General features: G+C 38.3%; 1 protein-coding gene across 1 annotated transcript in view; it reads right to left on the bottom strand.

Annotated features, from left to right (window-relative positions):
- Positions 1-10,949: 10,949 nt before the first annotated feature.
- Positions 10,950-14,812, bottom strand: part of efna2a (ephrin-A2a) — an 84,188-nt gene continuing 80,325 nt past the window's right edge. Inside the window, exons 3-4 of the mRNA XM_026910649.3 lie at positions 12,469-12,534; positions 10,950-12,218 (exon numbers count right to left, since the gene is read on the bottom strand). Coding sequence (XP_026766450.3) covers positions 12,097-12,218; positions 12,469-12,534 — 188 coding nt within the window. The 3' untranslated portion in view covers positions 10,950-12,096. The remainder of the gene's footprint in view (positions 12,219-12,468; positions 12,535-14,812) is intronic.

Genomic DNA, 14,812 nt, shown 5'->3' with positions numbered 1-14,812 from the left:
CACATGCTGAAAACAGCAGCCTCAGATCTCAGGTTTGGAGTGTGAGAGGAAAATGAAACCTGCACTCCTGCTTATGTCTTGAGCTCCATCACCAATGACGTGAGTTTGGGGAAAATCTGAGAATGTCAAATTTTTCACCCAAAAAAACACCAAGGCAAAGGCTAACCCCTTACAGATTCTGCTTTTTTTGTGAAATTCTTGACTTTCTCCAATTTTTTTCACATTCACACTGTTGATTATTGAGGTTGAGACATAAACGGGAGTGTGTTTAGTTTCATCCTGTCACACTCCAACCCTGAGATATGAGGCTTCTGTTTTCAACATATTCCAGTCAGTAAAGTTTTGGACGAAGCCGTTCAGAACTCTGTGGTTACTGGCTTTAGTGTGATTTCCTCACTCACTAGCCTTATCATCTATTACTCCTGCAGCCTGAACAACTAAACAACCTGGTGATCGTCCAACTTTATATTTACAATACCATGTGAAGGGTTTTCCCAGGCCAACACACGTTAGAAATGAAAGCCTCAGGTCTCTGGTATGGTGTGTGACAGGACGAAATGAGTGCACTGCTGTTTATGTCTCAACGTCACTAACCACCTCTGTGAATTTGGGGAAAATCTGAGATCCTCAACTTTTTTGTCTAAAAAACACAAAGGCTAGTTTTTTTGGGTGAAAAATTCAACATTCTCAGATTTTCCCCAAACTCACGTCATTGGTGATGGAGCTCAAGACATAAGCAGGAGTGCAGGTTTCATTTTCCTCTCACACTCCAAACCTGAGATCTGAGGCTGCTGTTTTCAGCATGTGGGAAAACCTTCAGGAGGTCAAATTCTGACTTTTGTTACAGTTTCTTCAGTGTGATAGGAATATGAAGTTTGCGCTCCGGTCTACATCTTACCCTCAGTAACTAATGGTGTGAATTTGAAGAAGATCTGACAAAGTGAAAAAAAAAAAATTTGCCCAATAAATCTCCAAGGGGTGGCTTTTTTTTTCAACAAAAAAATTGACTTTCTCAGATTTTCCCCAAATCCACAGTGTTGGTTAGGGACATCAAGACATAAGCAGGAGTGCAGGTTTCGTTTTCCTCTCACACTCCAAACCTAAGATCTGATTTTAATTTCATTAAAGCAGTTACTAATATACACAGGTTTACTAATTTGTACAGTCTGATGATGGCTCTGTAGCTCAGGGAGATATTTAGTGCATGGTAACACACGTTAGAAATGAAAGCCTCGGATCTCCAGTTTGAAGTGTGACAGGATGAAATGAAGAACCCCAGGAGTACAGGTTTCGTTTTCCTCTCACACTCCAAACCTGAGATGTGAGACTCACAGTTCCAACATGTAAGAAAACCTTCACATGGGTAAATTGTCTTTCTGCAGCTTTGGAGTGTGATAGGGAAACGAAACTCACGTTCTTGTTTATGTCTTGACCTCAGAAACCCACTGTGTGAACTTGGGGAAAATCTGAGAAAGCTGAAATTTTCACCCCAAAAATTCTGCCTTACATGCCTATGCCTTACATGGTGGAACTGTGAGTCTCGGATCTCAGGTTTGGAGTGTGAGAGGAAAACAAATCTTACATTCCTGTTTATGTCTTGCCCTCTTTAACCAACACTGTGGATTTGGGGAAAATCTGAGAAAGTCGAATTTTTTTTGTTGAAAAAAAAAAAGCCACCCCTTGGAGATTTATTGGGCAAAATCTTTTCGCTTTGTCAGATCTTCTTCAAATTCACACCATTAGTTACTGAGGGTAAGATGTAGACCAGAGCGCAAACTTCATATTCCTATCACACTGAAGAAACTGTAACAAAAGTCAAAATTTGACCTCCTGAAGGTTTTCCCACATGCTGAAAACAGCAGCCTCAGATCTCAGGTTTGGAGTGTGAGAGGAAAATGAAACCTGCACTCCTGCTTATGTCTTGAGCTCCATCACCAATGACGTGAGTTTGGGGAAAATCTGAGAATGTTGAATTTTTCACCCAAAAAAACTGTAAGGGGTTAGCCTTTGCCTTGGTGTTTTTTTGGGTGAAAAATTTGACATTCTCAGATTTTCCCCAAATTCACACGATTGGTTAAGGAGGGCAAGACATAAGCAGGAGTGCAGGTTTCATTTTCCTCTCACACTCCAAACCTGAGATCTGAGGCTGCTGTTTTCAGCATGTGGGAAAACCTTCAGGAGGTCAGATTTTGACTTTTGTTACAGTTTCTTCAGTGTGATAGGAATATGAAGTTTGTGCTCCGGTCTACATCTTACCCTCAGTAACTAATGGAGTGAATTTGAAGAAGATCTGACAAAGTGAAAAAGATTTTGGCCAGTAAATCTCCAAGGTGTGGCTTTTTTTTTCTCAGATTTTCCCCAAATTCACACCAATGTTTTGATGGAGTTTGAAACAGGAATGCAACAGGAATGCATTTTCCTATTGCATACCAAACCTAAGATCTGATCTGATAAAGCAGTTACTAATATCTAAATGTTTACTAATTTGTACAGTTTGATGATGGCTCTGAAGATCAGGGAATCATTTTGTGCAGTTAAGAAAAAAAAAAAACACTCAGTGGAAATCCTTTTATTGGTCAACAATCCAAACAACTTCTGCAGGTCTGAAAATTCCTTCTAAGCCTACACACTGCTCAGCTCCCAGCCTTTTCTCCTTATACTGTGAAGATTCAATATACTGTCAGTGGAATATGTTGAAACTAGAAGCCTTAGATCTCAGGTTTGGAGTGCGACAGCATGAAACTAAACACACTTCCGTATATGTCTCAACCTCACTAACCAACAGTGTGATTATGAAGAAGATCAGAAAAAGTCAAAAAATTTCACTGCAAAAAAGTTTTATTGGGGCCTTTGAGGGAATGTTTTGGACAAGAAAAAAAAAAAAAACAACTCTCAGATTTTCCCCAAATTTGCATTGTTGGTTAACGAGGCTGAATCATAAACAGTAGCACAGGGTTCGTCTTTGTATCACACTCCAAACCTGAGATCTCAGGCTTTCAATTTCAAAATATTCCAGTTAATAATACAGTCCCCTCCGAAAGTATTGGAACAGCAAGGCCCGTTATTTTGTTTTTGCTATACGCTGAAAACATTTGGGTTTGAGATCAAAGATGAATATGAGACGATAGATCAGAATTTCCACTTTCATTTCCGTGATATTTACATCTAGACGTGTTGAACAACTTAGAGCATTGCACCTCGCAAATTCAAAAATCAAAGTCAACTTATTTATTTATTTATTTATGTAATTTATTTACTGGTTTATTTAACAGGGACAGCGCACATTAATAAACATTACTGTAAATGCGCCAGAGTCAGCCAAAGGTTATTTTTCATCTGTAATCTCTGCACAGAATTTCACAGATTCACCCTAAAAACAAATTATATAATGGAATTTACAAAATTATTAAAATTATATCATAAACATGCAAAAGAAACCTCTTCAAAACACTAACTAAAACATACAAAACAGAGGCACAGACATAAAAAAGCATGCACAGTATATTACATATATAAATCCGTCTAACACAATAAGAGCAAAACCACAATAAAACATGCATGCAGGTACATGGGGCAAGCAGGCAATAGCAGGAGAGCGACAGATGACAAGTGACAGTGAAAATAAGGTCTAGACAGTTGGAAAATGAAAAATCAGCCTACAAGGCATGTCTTGGGACTAGGGGAGGAAACCGGAGTCCCCGGAGGAAACCCCTGAAGCACGGGGAGAACATGCAAACTCCGAGGACACAGAGCCGAGACGAGATTCGTACCCCAGGTGTAAACATGCTAACATGCTAACCGCTAAGCCACCGTGTCCCGCCACAGTCCCACATTAAAACAGCGCAAACAGTCAGACAGTAGACTATGCAACCATGAAGCACAGGACAGGCCACAAAAGCCTCTGATTAATAACAAAATATTTTAACAGTATACCAAAATATTCCTTTATAATATCCCTAATTTAGGCTTCAAGTTTGAAATGTAACTTTAACTGTCAACATAAATGAGTGATAATTTCCCAACCTTGTGTAATGTCATGTTGTTATTTAGCAAGTAAATATCCAGAATTATTGATTTCCCAGCATCTCATCTAATTAAGAGTCTAATTAAAGGATTTGATTAAAATCTTTTCCCAGCGGAGTGACACCAGCAGCTGCAACATGATCGTGTAGTCATAAATCTCCACAAATCTCCTCAAAACTCCGTCAGTAATGTAGAGACGGAATTAAAACCTGCATCTCAATCAGATAAAACATCAGTGCTAGAGGGTTTAAAACTAAATTCAGAAAACAGTTTATTATAAAATAGTCTAAAGTTTGATCCTTCAGGCTGAACAGTTGATTCGTTTAATGTAAAATTTAATGTTACGCACTAAAACAGTTTACAGCAGGATCTTGTGTCATTGTGTTCATATACATTTAAATAATAATGTTAATATGCAATATTTAGTAAAATTTGTGTTCTGTTGTACATGTCAAGATCTTTTATTATGTCGTATTTATTATGTTGTAGTTACATGTTTGTTTGGTGTATTTTTTAAATATATATTTTTTTGTTTTCTTTTTCAGGAAACATCTAATATTTTGGAATATAAAGCATTTTTCTTTTAATTAAAATTATTTAAAATTACTTAATTGCTTAAAAAAAAGATATAAATATAAATAGTACACGCTCATCAAATAATTCTGCTACAACAGCAACAGAAGGCCTGATTGAACAGTGACAAAAGTAATGGCACCCTATGAAAGGAGGACGCGTTAGTGTGTGTAGCAGCCGACACGCTGCAGTGGCTGAACTGCATTACTGAAACATTTAGCACATGCCGTGCTTAGGAGGCGCTCTTTCACCATTTAGTCACCATTTTGTTGTTTTCAGCTCTCTGTAAGCTTTGCCTTTTATGGAGTGTTGTGGGTGTGGCTACATATAAATGTGCTGTGAACACACTTGGTAAATTTCGTCTGATTGGCGTTTATCAACATACACACATGAGTACAGAGATATTTTTGCAAATCTGGTGGAAATTTTTAGGTTTGTTTGGTCATGAAATAAACTAAAAGTTTCATAAACAACAGCTCGTGTTTACACTGAAAGCAGTTTGTGTTGCACTGAAAGCAGTTTCTGTAAAGTCTTTGATAAATACTGTAAATTTGCTTTACTGATCGCTCCTTGGTCTTTATGATGCTGTGTGTTCAGGTTTGTTCTCACATACATAAATTCTGGGTTCTTCTAGAAACAGGTGTATTGATACTGAGATCATGTGACACTTTAACTACACACAGGTTGACTCCATTCAACTCATTATGTCACTTTAGGTGGTAACTGAACCAGAATCGATAGAGTGACCAGGGTGAATGCTTATGCAATCTTTTAATGCTTTTTATTTGTAAATAATTTTATAAACTATACTATTACAATACTGATGTAATGCACTGTACTTCTCTTTTTCTTTCATTTTTCCAAGGACACTTTTACTGCATATAATTAAAAACACATGAGAGTCTCATAAAACACTGATCTTTTTCTTTTCCTAAATATTTGCGGATATTAGTTTATATATTTTAGCTCTAACAGCACCAGGATCTGTCTGCACAATGTAAACGCACCACTGCTGACACCAGGTGGCGCTCTGACAGCAGTATACTTATTCATCTGTTTCACTGGTCACTTGAATGGGTTTTAATTTAAATCTCAGCAAGCTGGCTTAAAAAGCTCTATGGTGCCATTAAATCCAAAATATGATTTTACTGTTCATATTTCAATTTAGAACCTGTGACTTTTTTAATAAAACTGATGATTCTTCAATGGTGAAATCATTTCATGTTCTTTTATACACTCTCAGAAAAAAAGGTTACTAAACTGTATCAGTCCTTGTCACACAGGTGGAAGAGTAAAAGCTGCATCTTTTATACCTTTAGTTTATCTTTTTCCTGGAAAGGTGTGTGTACGAGAACTCCATTCCATACCCTGTGGACGGCGCTTGACTGGAGCCAATTTCATCCCACAACAAGACAATGACCCAAAGCACTGCCCCAAATTATGCAAGACCTATTTAGGGAAGACGCAGTCACCTAGAATTCTGTCTGTAATGGATTGGTCAGCGCAATCACCGGATCTCAGCCCTCAGGATGGTATGAAAAAAAGTGCCCATCAAGCCAAAACAACATGTGAGAGGTGTTTCAGGAAACATGGAGTGAATCTGATGCAAATTATCTCAATAAACTGCCAACTAGAATGCTAAAGGTCTGCAAGGCTGTAATTACTGCAAAGGAGGATTCTTTGATGAAGCACTAAATTGTTATTACAAACAGAAATCATTATTTCTAACCTCGTCAATGTCTTGACTATATTTTCTATTCACTTTGCAACTTATTTGATAAATAAAAGTATGAGTTTTCATGGAAAATGTGAAATTTTTTGACAGATTCCAAACTTTTGATCATTAGCGTACAAAACATGTCCCCTAGATGGTTCCATGCCAGTGACAAGGGAAGGTCCAGACGTACACTCACCAGAGACACACAAACCATCTCTGCTAATTCCTTCCGAGCTTTATTTTTCTTCATAATGTCTCCATAGTGAGAGGTTGCACAGGATAAGATAAGATGAAACCATGGTTAAACGTTTGTCTTTAATTTTTGTGTCAAACAGTAAATGAGACTTAATTACAGGTAGGAACTGAAAAACGTCTGAGCACGCGTGCCACAGGATTGATCTGATGAATCATTCGGCCCAATCGTTTGGATTTGTTGCTTCTTTATAGCATTATACCTAATTTGCATACAAATATGAACATCTAAGTTTGTAAAAAATGAATGTGTAATGCTACACATTAAGGTCAGGGCCACATGACCACACCTACTTGTCACAATTCTGCCTCTTTTTTCTGCATCCCTAAATGAGGCCCTGAGGCTCATGCTGCTGTCCAGACAACTAATGAGAGACTGCATACCTCTGTAGCTGTTTATTATTTAAAGGGCAGAGATAAACTGCTTTGTACTGAAAACAAGCAAAACATGTCCGTGTCCATGACTGATGATCTGATGAAGCGCAGAAGATGCTAAGAAATATTCAGTGCTGTCTCTAAACAGAACCTCTGGCCTTGATTATAAAGTCAGGTTTGATATTCAGCTCTGTATGACACGACGAGGCAGGAGAGGCAGCGGGGAATTGACTCGCAGTTCATTTACTGTCATGCTGATAAAAAAATGGAATTGAACATGTAGCTCTCTTATACAAACTATAAAGATATGTGTGTGTGATCCATAGAAAGAACTGCAGTGTGGCACTGTGTATTTCTCCAGAGTTAGACAAGAGCTTTGAAAAAAATATGTCCGAATGCTTCAGGCAGTGCTGATCGAGCAGATACGGTGCCATAGGCAAGACCAGGTTCAGCTTAAAGCTAGTCTTAAAATAACCTACAGAATGTTTTGCAGCAGCTTTACACAAATCCCCATGCAGATTTAGATGTTTTTTATCTTAGCGATAATTTCTGAGGCTATCCTAGTAATATTATCTACCTGAGCTCCGAGTGAGAGGCTGGAGTCGATAATCACACCAAGGTCTTTTACTGCTGCACATGATGTAACCGAAAGGCCATAAAGAGTTATTACATAATCAGAAAGTTTGCTTCTAGCTGCCTGTGGTTCTAGCAGAAGTATTTCTGTGTTATTTCAGAATTAAGTAGGAGGATGTTACTCAGTATACACTTTCTAACGTCTTTTACACATTCCTCAGCTTTATTAAGCTGGAGTCTCTCATCTGGCTTTGCTGAAACATACAACTGTGTGTCATCAGCGTAACAGTGGAAGCTAATACCATGTTTACCAATAATTTTACCCAGAGGGAGCATATATAGAAAAAACAGCAGTGGGCCTAAAAACAGAATCTTACAGAACACCAAACTTTCCTTTTCTACACAGAGAGAAGTCACGATTTACACAATCACATCCGCAACCTGATAACGATCAGTCAGATGAGACCTGAGCCAGGAGAGAGACGTTCTCTTGACTCCAACAACATTTTCAGGGCCTCCCAAAATTTTTTTGTCAGCTGAACACTTTCAGTCTAAATTATTTGCCTTAAGAGCTTTTAAGCAGGCTAATATTAGGTAAAACTTTTGCTAGTTGAAAAGTTTTACTTGGCAGCTTTTGCTGCTGGTTTAAGCTATGCAACCTTGCCTTGAAATATTTTAAGAAAGCTGGCGATATACTTTCATTAGAAACATGTGAAACACTTAGAGACGGCTGTGGACTTGTCCCTGTCTCTGCATATAAATCCAGATTTATTCCTCTCTGTACTTACACAACACTTTGGAGCTTCTGTTTTCTGACTTGTACTTGGATTTTATTCCTCTTATGATTTTATTTATTTATTTTTATTTACTTGGACAGAAAGTGTCTGTAAAGTGATTTTAAGGAGTTGTAAAGATGAAGACGTTTTTAACTACGAAGAATTAATTACGTTTTTCTCACATGTGAAGAGCTATTATCTCTCGACATTACCCAGGAATAATTAAATCATTTTTTACTTACGAGGTTACAATAAAGCGTTTTTCACTTGTGGAAAAATCAATGTCACATTAACTTATATTAAAATTTAACTTAATTTAATGTGACATTGATTTTTCCATCACAGCCTCATGAATCCCCTGTAATTTAACCACAAATCCCTAAGCGTTTGCAAACCCACGTTCGGGAAACACTGATCTAGAAGAATATTATGAACTATGGCATTAAGATGGAGCAACACCAGCAAGGAGACACAACCCTGATCAGAAGCCGGTATTCGGTCATTTACCACTTTAACCAGCGCTGCCTTGGTGCTGTGATGAGGCTTAATGAGTGGAATTGGAAAGAGGGATTGTGGATTGAGAGGCATTTACTTAATATTTATATTTATTTAAGTCATTTCAGGAACAGAGACTGTGTAAATTAATACAAATGAAGGGCAGGTAATAAATTTGTGGAAGCTAGTTTCTGCCAGTTAAAGACAAAGTCAAACCATTATTTTATTAATGTTTTTATAAATTATGATCAAGTATTTCATAATAACAGAAATGTTCGTCATTCTCTTAATAACTATTGAGAATTTACACAAACAAAACTTTAAACTTTACATGTGACCTCATTTACACACACTGCACACACTTTATCAGACTATACGCACAAAATTATCCTCTGTATTTGGGCCCGAGTGTGAGATTATTCCGATCCCGTATTCCCAACACGCCTCAGAGGAAAATGTTTCTGCATCTGATTTTTATTTCTTTTTCTTTTTCTTTTTTTTTTTGCTGAATGTCACCTGGAGAAGTTGGATCTGGAGCACCGTTTCCTCGCGCATGTATTTTTCATCACCGTCTACACAGCATTAATTATTCAAGCAGGACCTTCGGCTTCTTCTCTATCCCTCATCCTTACACACACACACACACACACACACACACACACACACACACACACACACCAAATGCCATTTACGGCTAAAAAGAGACGCAGCCCTGAGGTAGTAATGAAATGTCAAATGGAATGGAGATATTTCAGTAATAAGTGGTTTTGCTTAAATAGTGTAAACAGTAAACAGCGTCTCGATACGATATTTATACTTATGTTTATATATTTATATTTAGAGAAGTTTGAGTGGTTTGTATCATTGATTTATTCGGTAACATTACACTCGCTGGGAGAAACTTTATCAGACTGGCATTACAAAAAGGCCATTAAAAGTCCCCTAGATGTGTGTGTGTGTGTTGATGAGAAGGTATTTTATTTTAAAATCTAAATAAATTGAGGACACACTATATAATAAAATATTTTATATTTCTAAATGAATCTTTACCAGGGAAAAAACTGTACATTATTATATTAAATTATGTTTATATTTCAAATTTATTATTAATTTATTTATTTGTTTATTATATAATGAGCTAGTTGCTGAGATGTTAGCGTCTTCTTTGCTTAGCTATCATAACAACTCTATTAGCTCTATTAGCGATCTTTAATATTTCTGTAGAGTGAAGCGTTCACGTTTAATTTTTTTAGAGCACAAATAAAATGTCTCAATGAGTGAGTCAGCATTTTTTATATTTATTGTGAAGATAGTAAATCTTTTTTAAGCCATATGCCGAACAGAAAAAATATATTATTTGTAAGTATAAATAGCTAAATTATTATTCTGTCATCATTTACTTCTGCTTTTTAAGAATCCTGTAAAATTAAATCTGTTTCATTTACCAAATTAGCTGCTAACTGCTTAGTTTAACAAAATAGTTGTTAAAGCAGTATTCTTACAATTAACTAATCATTTGTAGACTCCATGAACACTGGAAAGAAACACACACGGCACCTTGTAGACAAATTATTTTATTTTTCATTTCATTCTCTCCATTTTGCACAAAGAAAAATGGCTGTACAAAAGCTTGCATGAAAAACACAACATGGCGGAGTGCAGTGAGCATCTCTGGGTGGGCGTGTAGGGGTGTCAGCAGGTGGGCGTGTCCCTAGGTGGGTGTGTAGGGGTGTCGGCAGGTGGGCGTGTCACTGGGTGGGCATGTCACTGGTTGGGCGTGTAGGAGCGGCGGCAGGTGGGCGTGTCACTGGGTGGGCGTGTAGGGGCGTTGGCAGGTGGGCGTGTCACTGGGTGGGCGTGTAGGGGCGTTGGCAGGTGGGCGTGTCACTGGGTGGGCATGTAGGGGCGTTGGCAGGTGGGCGTGTCACTGGGTGGGCGTGTCACTGGGTGGGCGTGTAGGGGCGTTGGCAGGTGGGCGTGTCACTGGTTGGGCGTGTAGGGGCGTCGGCAGGTGGGCGTGTCACTGGGTGGGCGTGTCATTGGGTGGGCGTATCACTGGGTGGGCCTGTAGGGGCGTTGGCAGGTGGGCGTGTCACTGGGTGGGCGTGTCATTGGGTGGGCGTATCACTGGGTGGGCCTGTAGGGGCGTCGGCAGGTGGGCGTGTCACTGGGTGGGCGTGTCACTGGGTGGGCGTATCACTGGGTGGGCCTGTAGGGGCGTCGGCAGGTGGGCACGCTGGGTGTTGCTTTTTCAGACATCAAACACTTTCACGGTACTGAAGGTAGGCAGGTGCTGATATATCACGATTTTCAACACGCATGACACACTAAAATATCGTCACAAACCCTATGTAGGTTCCCTAACTAGGCAGCACGAGGTGAGCCGTCTTCTTAGGGCCCTTGACATTTGAAAGACATGAAAGCATGAAAAACACAGTTGTCACTCCACCTGTTTAAACTATCGGGATGATATCGTAAACCAGGATAAAAGATTCGGCTTTTACTGTAACGTGAGAGTTTAAAGTCAGCCGACGCCCAACAGATGCTGAAGGAGAGCAAGTTTCTCAGAGCTGCTGATTCACCGTCACACGAGACACTAAAAACCTTTCCCCATGTCACATAAATAATTAATGCCGGTTTTAAACGCTACAAAAATAACATGAAACATAATACGAAAAAAAAACCCTCTGTGGTTTTTATCTCGATGGAGATTTTCACATTAAATAGAGACAAAACACGGTCATTTTCTTTTTTTCTGACTCAACAACATCTGGAGCTTTGATACAGCGTCCGCTGATTGTTCACCAATAAAAATAGAGTATTAATATTAATATTGTAAGAATTATTTTCTCTTTTTTTTTTCCTCACAGTGTTTCACATGCACGTGAATAAGTCTACAGCTAGTTTTCATAGGTGCTGGTTCTCAAATCTTCCAAAAAAACCTCAAAGTAGTCCTTTGGTGTCATCAGTCGGAGGGAAAAGACACTCAGAGTCGAGACGAGGTGAGAAATCAGAAAACGGCCGTTTAAAATTCACTTTCTTCTGCACTGAACTCCTTCTCAGATGTAATGCCATTAATCATGTTGGAGAAAGCAAAGAAAAAGAATGCCACGTTGCTCTGTTTAGTATCCATGCATCACGTCAAAGACCCCGCCCCCCTCCCCCGCCAAAAAAACCCAAAAAAACAAAAAAAAACAGATAATCCGTATTGTTCCTCAGTGTCAGACTGCATCGTTCTGTTTAGTGTTTTAGCACATGTGGGGCAGAAACACTTCCCTGAGGGGCAAAAAGGAGGGAATAAAACTGCAAACCCTACATTCGCATCATCATCAGGACCAACGCAGCCGCTGATAGCATTAAAACGCAGAAGTGAAGCTCGTTAGTGGCGCTTCGGTCGATCAGGAACGGCTCCGGAGACTCGAACGCCGAACCGTCTGGAGAGAGAGAGAGAGAGAGAGAGAGAGGAAGTGTGAGAATTCATTCTTAGTAGATCCCTAGAACTCCGTCCTGAACATTGTGGGTGTGTTTATGTTAAGTAAATGCTGTCCAATGAGAACGGAACATTTTTAAAAATTTGAAAACATTATTGTAATAGTATCAGCACACGGCTAACGAGAACTGAGCTAAGACGTTAAAATTCTAATCTCGGGTTATTGATCATCATTTTCTACATCATTTTCTTACCTGCTGGTTTTACGTAAACCTTCAGCTTCAAACAGGGCATTCCAGCGTGATTGGGGTGAGGAGACGCTGAAACACACACAGTAAATTAGCAGAACTACCACCACCATGTTTCAAAATTTTTTTAAAAACTTGTATGAAGTAAAATAATGCACTGAAGCTTCATATGACACCGTTGCACTTTATTGTACTTTATCCCACAGCACTGCTGAATCCTGCACTCTGATTGGTCAGAAGGTGTTGATTAGTTTTCCAGAACAGCAGCTCTGACAGTAGCGCAGGTTTATATTAATGCGCTCGCTCTGATACGTTATTGTTTCTATAGCAACAGCTCAGTCACAGGGACGTGTACAGCAGACGCTCCGGTAATAATAAATGGATTAAAATATCACTGATGTGGTGAAGTTTTCTTAAAGTAAGTAGATGTTTATGTAACGCTGATGGAAGGAGTCTCCAGTGTCAGCGCTTTGTAACAGTCAGAGGTAAAGCTGGAACTGTAAGTTTTCCGACGTCTTCAGGACAGAGGAGTTTACGCTTCTTTGCGGTTTCTCAGTAACATGCGGAACAAGCTGCGATTATTTTGTCTGATTAACTTGAAGGGAGAGAATAAAGAGAGACAGGCGAGAGAACGAGTGTTTATAGCTGCTATAACGTAAAGAACAGGAACTTGTTTAGCAAGAAAAAAGTACGACATGTTCTTTAATAAGTTGGTAAATTGCTGTGGTATAAGAGGAATAAAACACTTGGGGACGTGCTGTTGCTTAGCTAGCTGAGTTAGCTATGATGTGTAATATGCTAACATTAAAGATTTAGCTTCTAGTAGTCTGGGTGATGTTTTAAAATATTTCGTTGTTTATAAAGCTGTGTAAACTTTATACCCTGCCCCTGATTTTCTGATCTCTAAAGGATCAGAACGTTCTTTAGATGCTGATGGAACAGCGCGGAGGTAAAGCTGGTTTAATAATCACTGTGATTTAATCACAGGAAAACCATCACTCTGATTTCTCATCACTCTGATTTCTCATCACTCTGATTTCTCATCACTCTGATTTCTCATCACTCTGATTTCTCATCACTCCGCTCACAACTTCCTTCATCTCCAGAGATAAGTGCAAGGCGTTGTGTTTAAAAATTTACTCTAAGCAGATCATTTAATCCTGTCACCGCCGCTGAGAGGAAACGCTCTCACATCTGATTAATTCATGCAGGTTTTCTCCTGAATCGCTGTTTCTTTCAACTTTCACACTTTCACACTTTCCTCGTGTTTGTTTCAGACATAAAGAGCGTCAGAAAATAAAAGGATTTCACAGACACGGCGCTGAGCTCGAGCGTTTACACGACACGCTGCGCTTTAACCTTTACGCTTCATTTCAGGGTCAAAACAAGACGCTTTATTTATTTATTTATTTATTTATTAATTAAAAGTGAAAGAATTGAAAAATGAATGATTTTCAGCGTGAAGCTCAGTGTGTTCAGAGCTAATGAACTGAAAATCAGCTGATTATTGAAGGCCGTGCTGAGTAAAGTGGGTTTATTTATTTATTTATTTGTTTATTTATTTTAAAGGTGTGTGTGTGTGTGTGTGTGTGTGTGTGTGCATGGACCCGATGTTTTCACCCCAAATAAATATTTAATCATTGTTCTAATTACTGGATTATACAAATTTTTTTTATTTCATGTTACGGAACTGAGACTCGCGCTTCTGTGTTTTAATAAAGAGGATTATTTCCTTTTTCTCTTCCTTTCTTGTCCTTTCTTTCATTTTTTATCCTTAACTATTTATTTCTTGCTTTCCTTCTTTTCTTTTTACTATTTTACTGTTTCTCATTCTTTTTCATTCTTCTTTTTTTCCTTTTTCCTTTCTGTCTCTCAATTTCTCACTTTTGTTCTTGTTCTTTCTTTCCCTCACCTTCCTCCTTTCTTCTTTTAGTTCTTTCAACAGCTTTAATCAGAACCATTTGAGCACAACAAACTCTTTTTCTTTCTTTCTTTCTTTCTTTCTTTCTTATTTTTTTTTCATTCTTACATCCCTTTTACTTTTCTTTTTCTTTTTGTTTTCTTTCTCCTTTATCTTTCTTTCTTTCTTTTTATGTTCTTTCTTTGTGCTCTCATCATCATTTTTTGTTCTTTCTTTCTTTTTATTTTTTTGTCCTTCACTCTCTCTATAATTATCACTCTTTCTCTCTCTTTCTTTCTCTTTTATTTGTTTTTTTTAGTAACTCTGGCACTTTGATCATTAAAGTTTTTAGATTTTTAAGAAAGATATATTGAAAAGTTTTTCTCTGCACTGTTTCAGGAAGTTCAATTGTAGTGACTCCATTTTTAAAAATAATTTAAGAAATAAAAT

Source organism: Pangasianodon hypophthalmus, chromosome 14 (genome assembly GCF_027358585.1).
Source record: "Pangasianodon hypophthalmus isolate fPanHyp1 chromosome 14, fPanHyp1.pri, whole genome shotgun sequence".
NCBI classification, from domain to species: domain Eukaryota; kingdom Metazoa; phylum Chordata; class Actinopteri; order Siluriformes; family Pangasiidae; genus Pangasianodon; species Pangasianodon hypophthalmus.
Note: the sequence above shows the minus strand (reverse complement) of the source record. Positions and strands in the feature narration are given on the sequence as shown.